Source organism: Planococcus citri, chromosome 4 (assembly GCF_950023065.1).
Source record: "Planococcus citri chromosome 4, ihPlaCitr1.1, whole genome shotgun sequence".
Taxonomy (NCBI): Eukaryota; Metazoa; Arthropoda; class Insecta; order Hemiptera; family Pseudococcidae; genus Planococcus; species Planococcus citri.
In genome coordinates this window covers 21,897,818-21,916,067 of record NC_088680.1, presented here as the reverse complement: position 1 = coordinate 21,916,067, position 18,250 = coordinate 21,897,818, and the positions used below count along the sequence as shown (strand labels likewise).

The 18,250-nt window shown below is 34.2% G+C and overlaps 1 protein-coding gene across 28 annotated transcripts in view; it reads left to right on the top strand.

The window, feature by feature from the left end:
* LOC135844663 (UDP-glycosyltransferase UGT5-like) overlaps window positions 1–18,250 on the top strand; it is a 448,533-nt gene that overhangs the window by 227,655 nt on the left and 202,628 nt on the right. Inside the window, exon 1 of one of the 28 annotated variants that reach the window (XM_065362958.1) lies at window positions 8,605–9,485. The exons of 25 other annotated variants lie outside the window; for them this stretch is intronic. In XM_065362958.1, the coding sequence (XP_065219030.1) occupies window positions 8,667–9,485 (819 nt within the window). In that variant the 5' untranslated portion in view covers window positions 8,605–8,666. Of the gene's footprint in view, window positions 1–8,604; window positions 9,486–15,350; window positions 16,318–16,629; window positions 17,465–18,250 lie in introns of those variants that run through there. 2 more of the 28 variants (XM_065362966.1, XM_065362963.1) reach the window with 2 other exon arrangements.

The window sequence follows — 18,250 nt, the reverse complement described above, 5'->3', positions numbered from 1 at the left end:
AAAAATTGACAACAGGAAAATTTGTGGAAATTTTTAGTCTCTTTAGTTTTCCGCATTTATCGGACGAACCGTACGTCCTAGCGAAAATCTGATGGCATTGATCTGAAAGAGAATTAAATTCTCTACAATTTCGTTAACAAGAAATTTTCATAGGACGCTTAGTTTCGAAACTGGACGTCTTTGAAGTTAGAGTAAAACTGGTACTCCAACTTCAAAGACGTCCAATTTCGTAACTAAGCGTCCTAAGAAAATTTTCTGTTAACGAAATTGTAGAGAATTTAATTCTCTTTCAGATTAATGTCATCAGATTTTCGCTAGGACGTACGGTTCGTCCGGTAAATGCGGAAAGCTAAAGTGATTAACAATTTTCAAGAAATTTTCCCACTTACAAATTTTTGAAATCGGCAGGTACAATGTAAATTCCGGCGTGGAGGGCATTCAAGTTGTGTTTAGTCAAAAAATAAGAGTTCATCTTAAATGGCCAAGTCTAGAGAATCACCTCGCAGTGTAGCCAACTCTGAAAACCGTATAGTTTATCTTTGCGACGCGTTTGAAATTAGTGAGTTTCTTTTGGCCCACCCTGTATTTTGTAAAATCATCATACTTGGAATTTTTCAAGTCCAGAGTGCTGAAAAGTGCATATAAATCCTTAAAACACCTACTCTTTCAACTTCCCCAGTAGCCTAGTAGGAAATATAGGTGACTACGAAGCGTGAGGTCCCAGGTTCGAGTCCCACCCCAGGTGGAAATTTTTTTTGGTTTTCAAAATTTTTGGGAGTTGAATTCTTTGACCTAGAAGGGTCTACTATAAGAAACAATGACTGTACTGCCGTGTAAAATATTTATTTTAATTGATTTTCAGTTCAAAATATGTACATCCTGCAGCAACTACAACTACCACTACCACTGGTTATTAGTGTAGTGGTAGTGGTAGTGGTGTCGGAAATACCACTGGTACTTTTTACCAGTGGTGATGACTGGTTTTTTTTTCATACGGGCGAAAATTGAAAATAAATCGACTTTTGTCTTTCGATTAATGCAAATTCGATGATGATCAATTTTTTATGTACTTCAGAAGGACAATGTTTTGAATGCTGAACTGATTTCTATTTCGAACGTGATCGATCATACAAAATCGAAAATCGCAAATAAATCGATTTTTGTGGTTCGATTAATCGAATTTTGATCATGATCAATTTTTAATATAGATGTGGGTGTATTTTGAAGGCCGAGCCTGATTTTCCATTTCGAACATGATCGAAAATATCGAGTCGAAAGTCGCAAATAAATCGATTTTTGGTGGTTTGATTAATCGAATTTCGACCATAGTAAATTATTTGATCTACATTGATGTACGACATTATAAAATGTAAAGGATGAAATTGATTTCCATTTCGAACATGGTCGATCAATCGATCATGGGAATCGAAAATCGCAAATGAATCGATTTTTGCAATTCGATTAATCGAGTTATCATCTTGATCAATTTTCTATCAAGAAGAAGTATACTTATTTTAAAGGCTAAAATTGATTTTTCATTTTGAACATATTGCAACGTGGAATCTAAAATCGCAAATAAATCGATTTTCGCAGTTCGATTATTCGAATTTCGATCATTATCAATTTTTTGATCTACTTAGGTAGAAGTACGATGTCATAAAGGTTAAAATCGATTTTTATTGTGAACATGATCGACAATATGGAATCTAAAATCGCAAATAAATCGATTTTCGCAGTTCGATTATTCGAATTTCGATCATTATCAATTTTTTGATCTACTTAAGTAGAAGTACGATATCATGAAGGTTGGAATCGATTTTTATTTCGAACATGATCGATAATATGATATCGAAAGTCGCAAATAAATCAATTTTTGCAATTCGATTAATCGAATTTCGATCATGACCAATCTTTGATGTAGAGTATATTATTTGAAAGGTTAAAATCGGTTCTTATGTCGAACATGATCGATTATATAGAATCTAAAATCGCAAATGAATCGATTTTCGAGGTTCGATTAATCGATGATCGATCATGATCAATTTTTCTAGTCGATATGTAATCTTGAAAAAATAAAAATGTACTTTTCCTTCACTACATATTTTTTCAAACGGTGGGGGGGGGGATTCCTACAAATTTTATTGAAGGTGCTACGAAACTTGAAAAGTTGCTTTTGCTTCATAATTTTTCTCCTTGTACATGCTTTTTTCATTGGCCATAAATTATTTTACGATTAGGAACAGGGGCGGATGGGGCACTTTAAAGTTACCGGGATTTGGCGCCGGTGCGACACTAGTTTTTTGAGGGCGATGATTGGAGGGGGGGTGGTAACAAAGGAATGAAATCATGTGTGCTTTTTTTTGAATTTTTTTACCTTGAATATTTTAGCCAATGTGGTCATTTTGAGGGGGCTATAAAAATTACAAATAAATTGATCAACTTTTGAGGGGGAAAAAAACGCAAAAAGTTGGTGATTTTTTTAAAAATGGAACAATTTGACGAAGTTGAAATTAGTAGGTATATGTATTAGATTTGTTTACTGAATTAAATTAAAATTTGTATTCTGAATTTAGTCAACCTAAGCATGTATTCGTAAAAGGATAAACAAAATTTTGAAAAAATTAGAGTTTTATAACTAAAAAATAATGTACTTGCACCTACACAAAATTGAGCCAAATACCTAAGTTGAATAAAAGAGGCATGAAAGGGTGAACATTTTGCCCGAGCGGAGCGAGGGCGAAAATTTTAGAAAATTCAAACTTAAAAGGTGTGAAAAAATGTTATTTTTGTTGCTAAACGTGCAAATTCTGGAGCATGACAAACAAATTGGCCCAAGCTAAGCGAGGGCGATGGCTTTTGAAAATTTTTATTTTGAGATGCCTAAAAACGAGATTTTTTAAATGCAAGGAGTTCATTTTTTGGTTTTTAAATTTTAGAATTAGAAATGATTTTTTTTTAGGAAGTTACGTAATTTTGAAAAAAAAAGAAAACAAGCTCGAGCGAGGGCGAAAGCTCTTGCAAATTTGTACTTCGAGGAGAGGCATAAAAACGATGTTTTTTGATGTGAGGATGAAAATTTATTTTTCTGCTTTACAACTTGATTTTTTTTTTCAGAAATTTTCATCTATGATTTCGAAAAAGAAAATAAAACAAGCCCGAGCGAAGCGAGGGCGAAAGCTTTTGAAAATTTGTGTTTCAAGAAGTAAAAAATAATATTTTTCTTTCATTCTTTCATATCAGAGCTACAATTTCGGCGCTGCTGCGGCGCCGAATTCGAGCCAAAATTAGCGTAAAAATTAGCGCCGAAATCCAATTTTTACCGGGATTTTTCCCGGTTCCCCCTGTTGCCCATCCGCCCCTGATTAGGAAGCTCTGCTCTGTGCAGATAATTGTGAGTGTAATTTTCACATTTCAATTAGATAAGATAACGAAACACAGTCTTGACAATTTTTTGCAATAAAAGTTACCAGTACATGGATAATTCGGTGAAAAGAAGTCGCGATCTCGTTTAGTAATTCGGTTACCCTGTGTCAGTATTATTTCGGAATCATGTTGATTACAATTTTTTTGATATTTTTGAGCCTTTTCAGTTTATCTTCGTGTTCAAAAATACTAGCCGTTCTACCATTTCCATCGAAAAGCCACTACGCCATACCTGATCCTCTTCTTGTAAAATTGGCTGAACTTGGGCATGACGTCACAGTTTACAATCCGTTTCCGAAACAGACTAAAATGCCGAACTATAAAGAGATCGATATCGGTTATTGTTTCCCTGGAGCATCAGACGATGTATTAAGCTTACAGTTCATGTCATCGTTGGCTTCAAATCCATTCAAAAATTTCTTCATTTTATCCTACTTTACTTCTAAATTCGGTGCGGTCAAAAACTGCGAACCGGTTGCGGAATTGTGCAACTCGACTGAAAAATACGATGTGCTTTTAACCGAGGTTTTTATGGCTGATGTGATGTCGATCTACGCTGCTAAATTACAAGCACCGTTGATTTTGGTGATACCGAATGTGATGCTGCCTTGGTTATCGAACAAAATGGGTAATCCGAATAACCCATCTTATGTACCTTTCGTTCAGTTGGATTGTGCTGGAAAGCTGAGCTTTTTTTGTCGACTTCGTAATACAATTTTGTATGTTTCAAGCTTATTCTTTCACGAGTATTATAAGAGAAGTGTATTCGAGTCGACTTCCCCTAATAAGGATGAGGTGCAGAACACAAGCTTGTTATTTGTGACCACAAACTTGGCTATTAATCCTCCGATACCTTTGGTTCCAGCTGTTGTTGATATCGGAGGGATACACATTGGAGTGAATAAACTTCTGCCTAAGGTTAGTTATGGTTCTGATGTACAAAAATTTGATTTATTAGACAATTATGAATTACATATAGGACTTTTTCAGTTGCTTTAGATATTTAAAAGGTTATAGAATCTTGCAGATAGACATCACTTAAGTTATGTAATAGAAGCATGTGCTCGTATTTTAAAATGAGAGAAAATACCATTCTTTTATAAATAGTCACCTAGTTCGCCTTGACTTTTTGTCCAAACACCTCCAAATTCATTCATAAATTACTTTATATACAAATACTACGCATCGTGTGCATTTTACTCGTATGTTTAAAAGTCATCTGATCGAGGATTTAATATGATCTGTTACAAACAAGTTTTTCGGTTGGTATAACAGTTGCTTCGATGACCGTAGTAAGAGTAAACGTCGTCAGTTCGAAAAAAAAAAATTATTCAGTGTTTTTCTCAGTGGTAAATCATGCTGGTGGCAATTTTCTTAGTGTTTGTGAGTTATTTTAGTGCCGGCTCGTGTTATAAAATACTTGCAATTTTACCATTTCCTTCGAACAGTCATTACGCCATACCTGATCCTTTACTTGTGAGACTAGCTGAGCTTGGACATGACGTCACAGTCTACAGTCCATTTCCCAAGAAGAATAAATTACCGAATTATAAGGACGTCGATATCGGACCATGTTTCAGTGGAATTCCAGACAATCGCGATATGGAATTCATGTCATCTCTGAGTACAAACGCATTTGCAAATCTTTTTCTTCTGATTCGTTTCACGCCCAAATTCGAAGAAATCGAGAAGTGCAAAACTTTACTGGAATTATTTAACTCGACCGAAAAATACGACGTGTTTTTAACCGAAACTTTCGTGCCTGATGTGACGGTGATGTACGCGGCTAAATTTCAAATACCTCTAATCACAGTGGTACCGAATACAATTCTGCCATGGCTTTCAAGCAGAATGGGTATTCCGGATAATCCAGCATGTGTTCCTTTATCACATCTTGGTTTTATGCCGAAAATGAGTTTTTTCGAGAGAGTTGAGAATACAATCATGTATGTTTTAGCGATACTCGCTCATAAATATTATGTATGGAGGATCGATGAAATTGGAATTGTAAAAGTGTTTAAATCAGCACCTTCTGTCGAGGAAATGGTTCGAAATACGAGTTTGTTATTTATCAGCACGAATTCGGTGATCAATTCGCCTCCTATTCCGTTAGTTCCTGGAGTCGTTGATATTGGAGGGATACACATAGGAGAAGCTAAACCTTTGCCTCAGGTTAGTGATGGTTTTTAGTAATCTCTTTGATCAAAGTTAGAAAATGACTCAGAAGATGTAAATGGGTCCTTGGGGAAAGGAATGTTCGAGAAAATCTTGGTTTTTTCTCCCTGACTCCTACCCAATCAGCTTTGGGAAGAATTGCCCTATTTTTATGTTATTTGAGATTCTGTGTTGACTTAGACCACTTTGAGGATTCTATGGGCCTCGTACTCGGTTACCCACTTTTTAAGACCTAACCAGTTACTACTAAAAGTAACTTTTGGTTACTTTTTCAAAATTTTAGTTTCTGAAATTACTTTTAAAAAAATCGTTCAAGTCTTGCTTTCTGCCAAAAATTTCAAAAAGTCCCATCGTTTACCAAATTGGCTGAAAAGTCTCGTTTTTTGCCAAGACTATTATTGCTAAAAGTTGTATTTTTTGGGCGAAAAATTGTAATTTTGTCATCTGATTTTTTTGGGTGAGGGGGAAGGCAAAATCAAGTTTGAAAAAATAAAGTGATACTGCCAAAGTGAAGTAAGGACCCAAAATTTTGAAAAATTTTCAAGTTTTTTTTTTTGAAATTTTAGAACAAGCTATAGACACTGGCATGTATAATCGGCATCTTCCTCAGTAAAACAAGAGTGCAAAAATGCTTCAAAAATTACAACTTTTTACCATCAGCAAACATTTAAAAAAAAAAACTGAATTTCGGAAGGAGGGACTCCCCACTTGTGAATTTTCTTTTTCACTAAAAGCTGCCTAAGAAGTACCTACATATTTTTTTATTATTATTTTTTTTTAGAAAAAGATCTAAAAAAGTATCGTTTTTTTTAAATTGATAAAAAGCATCTCTGTTCGCTTTTCTAAAAAAATTGCTAAAAAATGTCTCTTTTCAACTTAAAAATGAAGGGAAATTTTCATTTTCTTCTATAAATTATTGCCAATGCCAAACTCTCATTTTTTTTGCTAAAAACTGCCATAAAGTTTAGCTGTCTTGCCAAAAATTGGTGAAAAGCCAAGGCTTTTCCATTTGATAAAATTGCCATATTGTTTCACTTGTTTGGTAAAAATTTGCCAAAAATTTTCGCTTTTCTGCAAAAAGGTCCAAAGTTTGACTTCTTTCTCAAAAATTGGCCAAAAATTTCCCTCTTATGCTGAAAATTAGGGAGTAGGTATGTAGTATACATATTACATAAGTGCACTTTTTTGATTAAAATTAAAAATGTTCATCACTATTTTGTCAATGAGTCATATCGAATTGCATCATCAGTAGAGCTGAGATTTTTATGCTTTGCGTATTTTTCTATATGGACTAGAAAAAAGGATAATTTGATAAGATCTCCACGAATCATGAATATTCCTGACGAATGAGCCCAATATCATTTTGCATGTTTCATATCAAATTGCCTATTTGAACATAAATATTTTAAGGGGAAAACCTGCACATTTCTGTATATTTATTTGAGCATTCTCTAGTATATTTTTTTTTGAATATTTACGAAAATTTTGCAAAAATTGATATTTTAAAGCCTTTCTTTTTCAAAAAATTGCAACACTGCTGAAATATCATCATGAAAATTTTTTCCTGAAATAATATTTTATGAATTTATAAATGACTAGGTTTGCCTATTTTTTTTTTTAAAAATGTATTTTTTGATCTCTGGGTTCATTTTGTTTTGAATTACCAGTTTACATGTTTCTTAGCTTGAAAATTTTTTTTCAGAGATACGTCACTCAAAACTGAAATTTTTGCATAGTTTTTGCATATTTTGGGTGAAAAAATTGCATAAAATATTTCATATTTTTATCATATTTCTGCATAAAAATCCCAGCTCTCATTTGAAACGTTTTGTATGTAGGTATTATTAATTTTTTTTACATCAAGTTTAGTTCAAAAGTTTTTTTTTTTTTTTTGGTGATTTTTTTCTTACACTTTTTCAAAATTTCCAAAAATCATAGCCAATGAAAAAATTCTTCAAAAATGTTGAAAAATAATTTCGTTGAAATAATATACCTACCTACCTATCTACACAGTTTTTTTTTTAGTCAAGTTGTAATCCATTTTTCGATAGGTTTTCAGATATTTTTTCAATAAAAATCTCAAAAATCGTGACCTAATTTTGGGCATTTTTGGGATCAAAATTCTTGGACTATAGAAATGATTTTCATTCGGGAAAGTAGCAGACTCTCTCTCATTTTTTATCAAAATAAATCTAAAATACGTAAAAGTACCTAAGTAAATACATATTTTATATAATATTTTCGTTGATGCCACCAAGTTCGAATAATGACCTTTTTTTCTGGATACAAGATTTCTAATCCCTTTGTGACCCTCAGAACTTTCTATTCAAGAAGAATCGAGGATAAAATGCTTTCAAATGACCTCAAGACATTTCTCCATCTCTCCTTAATACCTAGTTAATTTTATCCAAAAATCAAGATAGTGTGTTATCAGTGATGTCTTTCGGTGTGTTTTTGATGATCCTGAGTTCTGTATTCAATTTTTGGATGCAACGTTTTTCCATCTCCACAATTTTTGACATTTAAAAAAATTATAATTTCAATTTAAAAGTTTTTATAAACTTGTTATGTAAGTACAAAACAAAAGTTTACAAAAAAATATTGTCCATTAATTTAAAGACAACTTTGAACTTATACTACTTATACGACATCGTATTTGTGTATCCGATATTTTATGAATACTTAATTCGTCCTCTCTATTGATGGGAGTCACCAGGACTACGACTACTTACTACCAGAAAACTACTAGGTATATCTCACAATTATACATTATTCGTATTCTTTCACACATTTTTATCTTTTCTCTTTCTCTCTCTATCTCTGCGTTACCATATCAATTTCATATCAATATACCTAGTATTACCTACCTATCGAAGTTCAAGTTCAATATTGAACTAAACTGATACCTACATGGCAAATGTAAGTATGTAAAACATTGTAACTCAAACCAGTTTTACGGTAACTTTGTAGAGATTAGTTGCTATGATGATTGTAATAAGACTAAACGTCGTTTTGTAGTTCAGTTGCTTCTCTCTCGTTTTCGGTTTCATTACATATAAGTGACAATCATGTTGGGAACAATCGTTTTAATCCTTTCGAGTTATTTTAGTGCTGGCTCGTGTCATAAAATATTGGCAATTCTGCCATTTCCTTCGAACAGTCATTACGCTATACCCGATCCTTTACTAGTGAGATTAGCTGAGCTCGGACATGAAGTTACAGTTTACAATCAGTTCCCAAAGAAAAACAAAATACTATCTAATTACAACGAGATCGATATCGGACCATGCTTTCCTGGGATGCCAGAATCACTCACGATGGATCGTATGTCTTCGACAGGTTCAAATCTGATAGCAGATCTTGTTGGTATGATCTTTGTTGTGCCCAGATACGATGAAATCAAAAACTGCCAACCTTTGATGGAATTACTCGACTCGAACGAAAAATACGATTTATTTTTAACCGAATCTTTCTTGAGTGATATCATGTTGATGTACTCGGCGAAATTTCAAATACCATTGATCACAGTCGTACCGAATATTATGCTGCCTTGGTTATCGAACAGGATGGGTAATCCTGATAATCCAGCCTATGTTCCTCATCCTCATTTGGGATGTACTGCCAGAATGACGTTTTTCAATAGACTCGAAAATACAATACATTACGTTCTCGCCTTGCTTACTTATAAATATTTCGTTTGGAAGATTGATGAGGGTACTATCAAAAGTGTATTTGAATCAGCACCTCCTGTTGAGGAAATGGTACGAAACACGAGCTTATTATTTATCAGCACGAATTCGGTGATTAATAGCCCTCCAATACCGCTGGTTCCCAATGTTGTTGATATTGGAGGAATACATATTGGATCGGTTAAGCCTCTGCCACAGGTTAGTGAACTGTATTTTTGTCCTTTTGAGGACTCATTTTTTTTTGTCTACAAAATCCATTGATTTGATTGTCAATTTTTTCAACTTTTTTTTCTGGTGAAGAAATGATTTCTGCTGGAAAATATTTAAGAAACTGGAAAATTAATGGGTTGATTTTGTAGAAGATTGAAATTTTGATTCGACCCAAAATAAAAAAAAGGATACATGAGTGACCTTGAATTTTTTCAAAATTTTTTGGCCTCTACTAGGGGGCAGATATTGACTAGAGAAAATTTGAAACTACCATATCGTCAATCCTAATTCCGACACACATTTTTTTTTTCTAAAAAGATGTTTGAATGAGTAGGTACTATTTTTGGGAATTTTTTCAAATTACTTCTTCAGGTGGATCATTAGGCCTCTAAGAATAGTACAACCACGAAAAATTTTTTTTGAAAACCTCATTTTGGGCCCATTGGCTGTTTATAGGTACCCTTTCTCCCAATTTGAGGGCAAAGAAGGATTGGTAATATAGGTGTCGTTATCTTATGAATCGAACCCACTGAACACGAATATGAAATTAGATTTACAATTGGGCCCCTCCAAGGTCCTTATTGGGGGGGGGGTCCCCTAAAATTTATTTTTTTGAAAAAGTTCCAGTATAACGCAATTTACGCACCTTCGAAATTATTACTTTCGCACTTATTCATATTTTACGTACGCAGTTTGAGCTTATCAACGACCTAAATAGGTACATATCTATGGGTGGGTATAGTAAAAATAATACTTACTTGAAATGTACAATTTTATCAATACTCCAACTGAGAGATAAGCAAAGTGTAAAAAATTGTCCATTATTATTTATTATTTCCCAATGTACTTTTTGATAGTGGTATAGTCGTGCTTTAACAACTGTTCAGAAATTAGTTTCATTGGTAATTGTTTAGCGAATGAACGTCGTTCGTATTTTTTTTTTGTCGTATACCTAGGTAAGTATGTGACATTTTTGTAATAATGCTTGCGGCAGTTTTTTTTAATATTTTTGACTTATTTTAGTGCTGGCTCGTGTTATAAAATATTAGCATTTTTACCATTCCCCTCCAAAAGTCATTACGCAATACCAGATCCTTTACTTGTGAGACTAGCCGAACTCGGACATAACGTTACAGTTTACAATCCGTTTCCAAAACAGGATAAAATACCGAATTACAACGAAATCGATATCGGCCCATGTTTCCCTGGAACTCCAGAAATACTCACAGTGGATTTTATGTTTTCATGGAGCTCGAATTTCATTTTGAATCTTCTTTCTTTAATTCTGTTCGTGCCCAAGTACGATGAAATCAAGAACTGCGAACCTTTGATGGAATTATTCGACTCGAACGAAAAATACGATGTGCTTTTAACCGAGACATTTGTCGTTGATGTTATGTTGATGTTCGCGACCAAATTGCAAACGCCTTCGATCGCTTTTATTAGCAACAATATGTTTCCTTGGTTATCGAATAGGATGGGTAATCCTAATAATCCATCTTATATTCCTAATTTGCAATCGGGTTACACGGCGAAAATGTCGTACTTCGAGAGAGTGAAAAATACCGCCCTGCATATGCTGTGTGTATTGCTTCATAAATATTATATTTCGACTGGTGACCAGGCCACTATTAGGAGTGTTTTCAAATCAGCTCCTCCTGTCGATGAAATGATTCGGAATGTCAGTTTGTTATTTGTGAGCACCAACTCGGTGATGAATTCTCCTATTCCGTTCGTTCCAGGAGTTGTTGATATTGGAGGGATACATATTAAATCTGCCAAGCCTGTACCGAAGGTTAGTGCTGATCTAGTCGTTGAATAAGTATTTTTTCTGTGTTGGTTGAGCATTTCAAATTCGAATAATTTTTAAGCATTTTTATCGTTAAAAAAATTATGATCGTTTGCCTCCAGAAGAATTTGGAAACCCTGGTGTAGCTCTTGCTTTTTTCGTGACCCAAAATTAAACAAATTCAAGAATTCGTGAAAATTATTGGAGCGTGAAAAATAATAAATATTTAGATTTACCTACCTGTTGGAATAAAAAGACAATAAAGTGACCAAATTGATGAGTTGAAAAAAAAAAACATTAAAAAAATGAAGGATTAGGTGACTGATGTGTTTAAAACGTCAGAAAAAGATGTTGAACATACGTACAAGTACAAGTGACCTGCCTGATAAAGCTAAAACTTGATGACTTGTTCAATATAACCGACAAGCTTCTGTTCTTGATTCCCCCCTCCCCCTACCGCTCCTCCATCCTAAAAATTGATAGAATAGTCGTACTAAAGAAATACCTATAAGTAGGTAACTTTGTTGGAAAACGTTTGAAAATGCTCGTTACGACTTTTTTCCTTTTTTTTTTTTTTTCAAAATAGAGCTCTGTTATTCTCGATAAAGAACATCTCTCCTTTAAAGAAGAAATGCATGTAAAAATATAATTCTTCTCCCAACCCACCCTCAAAAATTTATTAAATCGTCACATTAATGACTTTTTTCCAGTACCTACTAGGTACCTATTATGGTTCTGGTTGATTGATCCCACTTTTTGAAAACTTGAAAAAAATGACCAATTTCTGATGAAGTAAACTTTCAAGCATGACTTGTCTTCCGAGAATTAGTAAAAAAAAACAAAAAACAAAATGAACTCATGATATTAGACCTATGACATTTGGAAAAATACTGTCAAGTTTATGAAATGATCTCAGATACCCTGTCAGACTTTTGAACAGTTGGAAAAACAAGCCTGCCGACTGTAGTTTCTATTGATAACATTTTGGTAATTTACTGGTAATTGTTGGTCGACAACTTGTACTACGTAACTTTTGGTAAATTGTGGGAATTTTTCGTGAATTAGCAGAAGTGTTCAGTGAATGAAAGTCGATTTTTGATAACTTACCGCCAATTTTTGATTAATTATACCTGAATCTTTGATGAATTTCAAGTCATTTTTGATAAAATTACTGTCAATTTTCTGTGAGTAAACTGGTAACTTCTGGTAAATTATGGTAATTTTTGGTACTTACTTATACCTACCTACCTACCTACCTACCTAACTGGCTTTTTGACGAAATACTGGTAATATTCAGTAAATTACCAATGGGTTTTTTTTTTTTTTTTGGTAAATTGCTAGAATTTTTTGGTATTACTGGTAATTTTTTGGTACATTGCATTGTAGTAATTTTTTTAGTGAATTACCTATTGGTAATTTTTGATTTTGGTAAATTACCTATTGGTAATTTTTGGTAAATTACTTATTGGTAGTTTTTGGTAAATTACCTATTGGTAATTCTTTAGTAAATTACCTGCTGATAATTTTTTGGTAAATTACACACGGGTAATGTTCACTAAATTACCTTTTGGTAATTTTTGGTAATTACCATTTAATAATTTTACACACCGGTAATGTTTGCCTAATTACCCTAGGGTAATTTGTGGTAAGTAACCTATTTGCAATTTTTGGTGAATTACCTGTTGGTGATTTTTGGTAAAATACTTGCTGGTGATATTTGGTCAATTATCTGGTGAAATTTTTGTTAAATTACACGCTGGCAATTTTTGGTTAATTATCTGCTGCTAGTTTTTGGTAAATTACACACAGGTAATTTTTAGTAGATTACCTACTATTAGTAATTTTTTGTAAATTAAATTTTGGTAATTCTTTATTTTTTGATAATTTTTAGTAATTACCATTTTTTGGTAATTTTTAGCGATTTTAATTTGGTATTTTTTGGTAATTACTATTGATACTTTTTGGTAATTACTATTTGGTAGATATTTTTTGGAATTAGATAAATCACCTATTGGTAATTTTTGGTAAATTACCTGTTAGTAATTTTGGTAAAAAACCTGCTGGTAATTACCTGTTGGTAATTGTTGGTAAATCACCTGTTGGTAATTTTTGGTAAATTACCTGTTGGTAATTTTTGGTGAATGACGTTTTGGTATTTTTTGGTAAAATACCTGCTGGTAATTTTCGGTAAAATATCTGCTGGTATTTTTTGATAGATCAAGCGCTGGTAATTTTTGGTAAATTACACAAATACACACAGATTATTTTTAATAAATTACCTTTTAGTAATTTTTGGTAATTACCAGTTGAAAATTTTTGGTAATTACCAGTTGATAAGTTTTGGTAATTACCAGTTGATAATTTTTGGTAATCACCATTTGTTAATTTTTTGTATAGACACTGTACCTGTGCCCTCCGGGTAAGACACCGAACTGCAGGCAACGGGGAAAAGGGACGGTAGTAAAATCTTGTGTCATGCCAATTTCTCCCGCTGGGTGCTTTTGGCTGCGCTATACTTCAGTTTGCAAGCAACGGGGAAGAGGGATGGTAGTGATAGTAGTTGGATGCTCTTGGCTGCGCGCGCAGCGCGCTGTACTTCGCATGGTACTTCGTTCAAGAATTCGACACCAGCGCAGCCAAAAGCACCCAGCGGGATAAATTGGCATGAAACACATAATTCGGCCAATATGGCCGCTAGTTCGTTGTCTTCCCCCAGGTACAGTGTCTATAATTTTTTGTAAATTACTTACTTGATGGTATTTTTTTGAAAATTAATTACACACTGGTAATTTTTGGTAAATTACCTTTTGGTAATTTTTGGTAAATTACTGATTTTCTAGTTGATTATTGGTAGTTTTTTGGTAAATGACTTGGCATTACTAACTTCGGTGAATTACTGGTAATGGTAACTATGAATATCCCCCCCCCCTCCAAAAGACCCAAGATGTTAGTATTTCTGGTAATTTTTGGCGTATTACTTGTAGCTTTTGTTGAATTGCTGGTTGGTAATTTGTTATTAATAATTGGTCAATCATTTCTCGTTAGTTTGCCATGCGTATTTTTTGTGCTCTTGGTGGTGGGAAAGGGGGGGGGGGTCTCTCCAAAATTTCCAAGACGATGATTCTCCAATGCATGATTTGCGTCCCATCACATTTATAAGTTTCTGAAAATATCTATGTCAAACATTCTGTCACATTTTTGAAAATTTGTACGAAAATTCTACGAAGTGTTTCTATTTTGATGACAACCTACTCGTATTTATCATTGGGTTATAAAATCAACTGAGCAGTTTTCGAAGTTGAATATGAACTTGGATTTTTTCTTGTTGAAATACAAATATTTATAAATTTTTGTTGAAATGAAAATATAGGCTACAAAATGTAAACAAAATTCTCAAAATCTTTGGAGATTTGAATACCTACTTAAGATTTTTTCGAATCGAATTAATTCTGACAGGAATTGAATGTGTCAACAATCTTATCGAAAATGCAGGGAACGAATCAAGAAAATGAAAGAATGATGAAAGAAGCTTAAAAATTAAGATTTTTCAAGTGTTGGGCCAATAATAATGGATTTGCGAAGAAAGAATTTCTTGCATCACTTTACCTAAGTATTACGTTTTATTGGGAAATGTTGAAAGTATATGATTCAAGAATTTAAAGTGACAGTAAATGAAAATAATTTTCTGTAGTTTCATTGTTCTTCATGAGCAATAATTTCCAAGAACGAGTAGGTACTAGGTACCTATTTCAATATCGTACTTACTACGGTTTGATAGGTAGAGGTAGAGCTACATACATGAAAAAATCAGCAAAATTTTCGAGTGATTTTTAAAATAAATACCGGCCGGCTATTTATTTTGACTCGTTTCATAACGAATGATAGACAACTTCTAGATGATTATTCGAGTATTCGCGTCACGAGTGTATAAACAATACCCTCACTTACTCGTATTTTTAATTTTAGCTCTAAACACATGGTTGGAAACCAGACCACAGGCCTCCACATCAAGTTGTAAGAGCACAGCATTGTTGTACATTATATACTAGTCGTTTAGTAGGCGTGCTAATCATTCCTTCATTCGCCAGTATTACAGTGTAGTTCTCTCGGTGTGCATTGTGTGGTGTTTCGTTGCGTATGAATGAATGTGCCGGGAAGTTATTACATCCGACGAGATTTTACGTAGTGTAATTATTCGAAGTTTACCAATTTATCACCATGCTGGTGGCAGTTTTTCTAGTGTTTTTGAGCTACTTTAGCTTCGGATCATGTTACAAAATACTGGCTGTTATGCCATTTCCGTCTATAAGTCATTACGCTATACCTGATCCTATACTCGTGAGATTGGCCGAGCTGGGACATGAAGTCACCGTCTATAGCCCGTTCCCCAAAAAGGAGAAAATCCCGAATTACAGAAATTTCGATATCGGACCCTGTTTCGCTCCACCAAAAGAAGTTCTCACTGTGGATTTCATGGCTTCGATGGCTTCGAATTCGTTGAACAATCTAATCATTTTATTTTTCTTTACACCTAAATTTCACGATTTCGAAAATTGTAAACCTTTTATGGAATTGTTGAACTCGGACGAGAAATACGACGCTGTGCTGACTGAAACTTTCATCACAGATGTGACCACAGCATTCGCGAGCAAGTTCGATGCACCTTTAATTACTGTTATACCAAATGTCATGCTGCCTTGGTTATCCAGCAGGATGGGTAATCCTGATAATCCTGCCTATGTGCCGAATATCATCTCGGGATATTTGGAGAAAATGAGCTTTCTGGAAAGGACTTGGAATACCGTCCTGTATGTTCTATCGAATACTTTGTATAAATATCTCACCACCAGAAACGATAACGAAATAGTCCAAAAGTATTTCAAATCAGTTCCACCGATGGAAGATATCATTGGGAATACTAGTTTACTGTTCACAGCCTCAAATTCGGTCATCAATGGGCCCATACCTTTGGTTCCCGGTGTCGTCGATATCGGAGGAATACACATTAAACCAGCTAAATCTCTGCCTAAGGTTAGTGTGGAATGTAACGTTGATTCTTTTGTTTGCTTTCCTATAAATTACTACGATGAGAAGTGAAGGTCATCGCGTGCCAATTTTTTAATATTCGTGTTGATTTGATGCCTGTATCTCAATAATTTTCGTATCAAGTTTCGCTTGGTCATTGTAATTTTTAAGAAGGTCCACTCGATGATGGTAGGCTTGTGTAATTAGGATTTCTGGGAAACAATTTATGTAGTGCTGAAATTCACTTCGAATTGGTTAGTTTCCCTGTTTGTGACAATTCGAAGACACAGTCGTATTTTTTATGGGTTTTTGTTCGGTTTCGTGTTGAGCTTCGATCATGTTGTTGGCAATTTTTTCGGTTTTTTTGAGTTACTTTTGCGTTGGTTCGTGCTACAAAATTCTAGCTGTTTTGCCTGTTCCATCGAAAAGCCATTACGCTGTACTCGATCCTCTGCTCGTCAAATTAGCCGAACTCGGACATGACGTCACTGTCTACAATCCGTACCCGAAGAAGAACAAGATACCCAATTACAAAGAGATTGATATTGCATCATGTATGAAGTTACCAGTCAATATCGATACAATAACTATGGATGATATGGCATCAATGGCTTCCAGTCCATTCAGCTGTCTGGCTTTCCTGTTCATTAATCTTCAAAATAATAATATTCCAACTTGCGATCCTCTTTTGCAATTATTGAACTCGACCGAAAAATACGATCTTTTTTTCACCGAGACGTTCGTAAGCGATGCTATGCTAATGTACGCTGCAAAATTCAAAGTTCCTGTCATCACTTATATACCAAACGTGATGTTTCCTTGGTTAGCGAGCCGGATGGGTAATCCTGATAATCCTGCCTACGTGCCTAATATATTATCTGGGTTCGTGGGAGAGATGAGTTTTTTCCAAAGGGTGCAGAATACGGTGTTGTATGGTCTTTCCATGATCCTCTATCCTCTAAGGACTTCCAAAAATGATGATACAATTATTCATAGTGTTTATGAATCTGCTCCTCCTGTAGATGATTTGATCAAGAATACGAGTTTGTTATTTATTGGAGCCAACTCGGTGATCAATTCTCCTATGCCGATGGTTCCCGCGGTCGTCGATATCGGTGGAATACACATTAAACCTGCGAAACCTCTTCCTAAGGTTGGTTTTGAGTCATCGAGTGGTGTTTTATGTGAAATTATGGTGATACTTATTTTGTTGGGAATTTCGTCATCTTTTTTTTGAAATAGGTACATATTCGCGTTTCGATCGAGAACTGGTTGAAATGTATGTCTAGTAGACATACAGTGTAGGTTAGGTACCTCTAACTACCTAGAAATTTACATGGGTAGGTACACTCGACCAATTTAGATGATTTTTGAATTTTTTTCGTGATGCAATATTAGCATTTATTGTACCTACTAAGTACGTGAAAAAGATGTCCTTCAGTGGATAAAAATAGAGAAGTTTTCGAAGTAATTAATATCTCAGTACATGTTTTATCCATGACCTTGAAGTAATGGACAACGATTTTTCGTAGTTTTTTTCGTGTTCATTTTCGTGAAGAAAATATGTAGGTACTTTAGTACCTACTTGATTGTGAGCTAAGATGTTCAAAAAGCTGAACCTTGTTATGAAGTGTTGCATCCCCTCTTGGAAGTAAATTTAGAGGCAGTCTAAAACTGAAATAAATAGAAGGCGTGAAAAAATTAGTATAAACTCTTTTTCTGAAAAGAAAATCAATCCATGTGCAGGGTGTCTAACGGTCCTTCCGGTCCTTCCAGGTCAGTAAAAGTCCTTCTTTTTGCCTATTGGTCCTTCTTTTTCAAAAAGTCCTTCAAAAGTCCTTCTTTTTGCCCGAAGGTCCTTCTTTTTTCCGAATTTTCTAATAATTCTGTCACTTAATAAAAATTAGGAATGGTTTTCTCTTACGTCTCATATTGTATA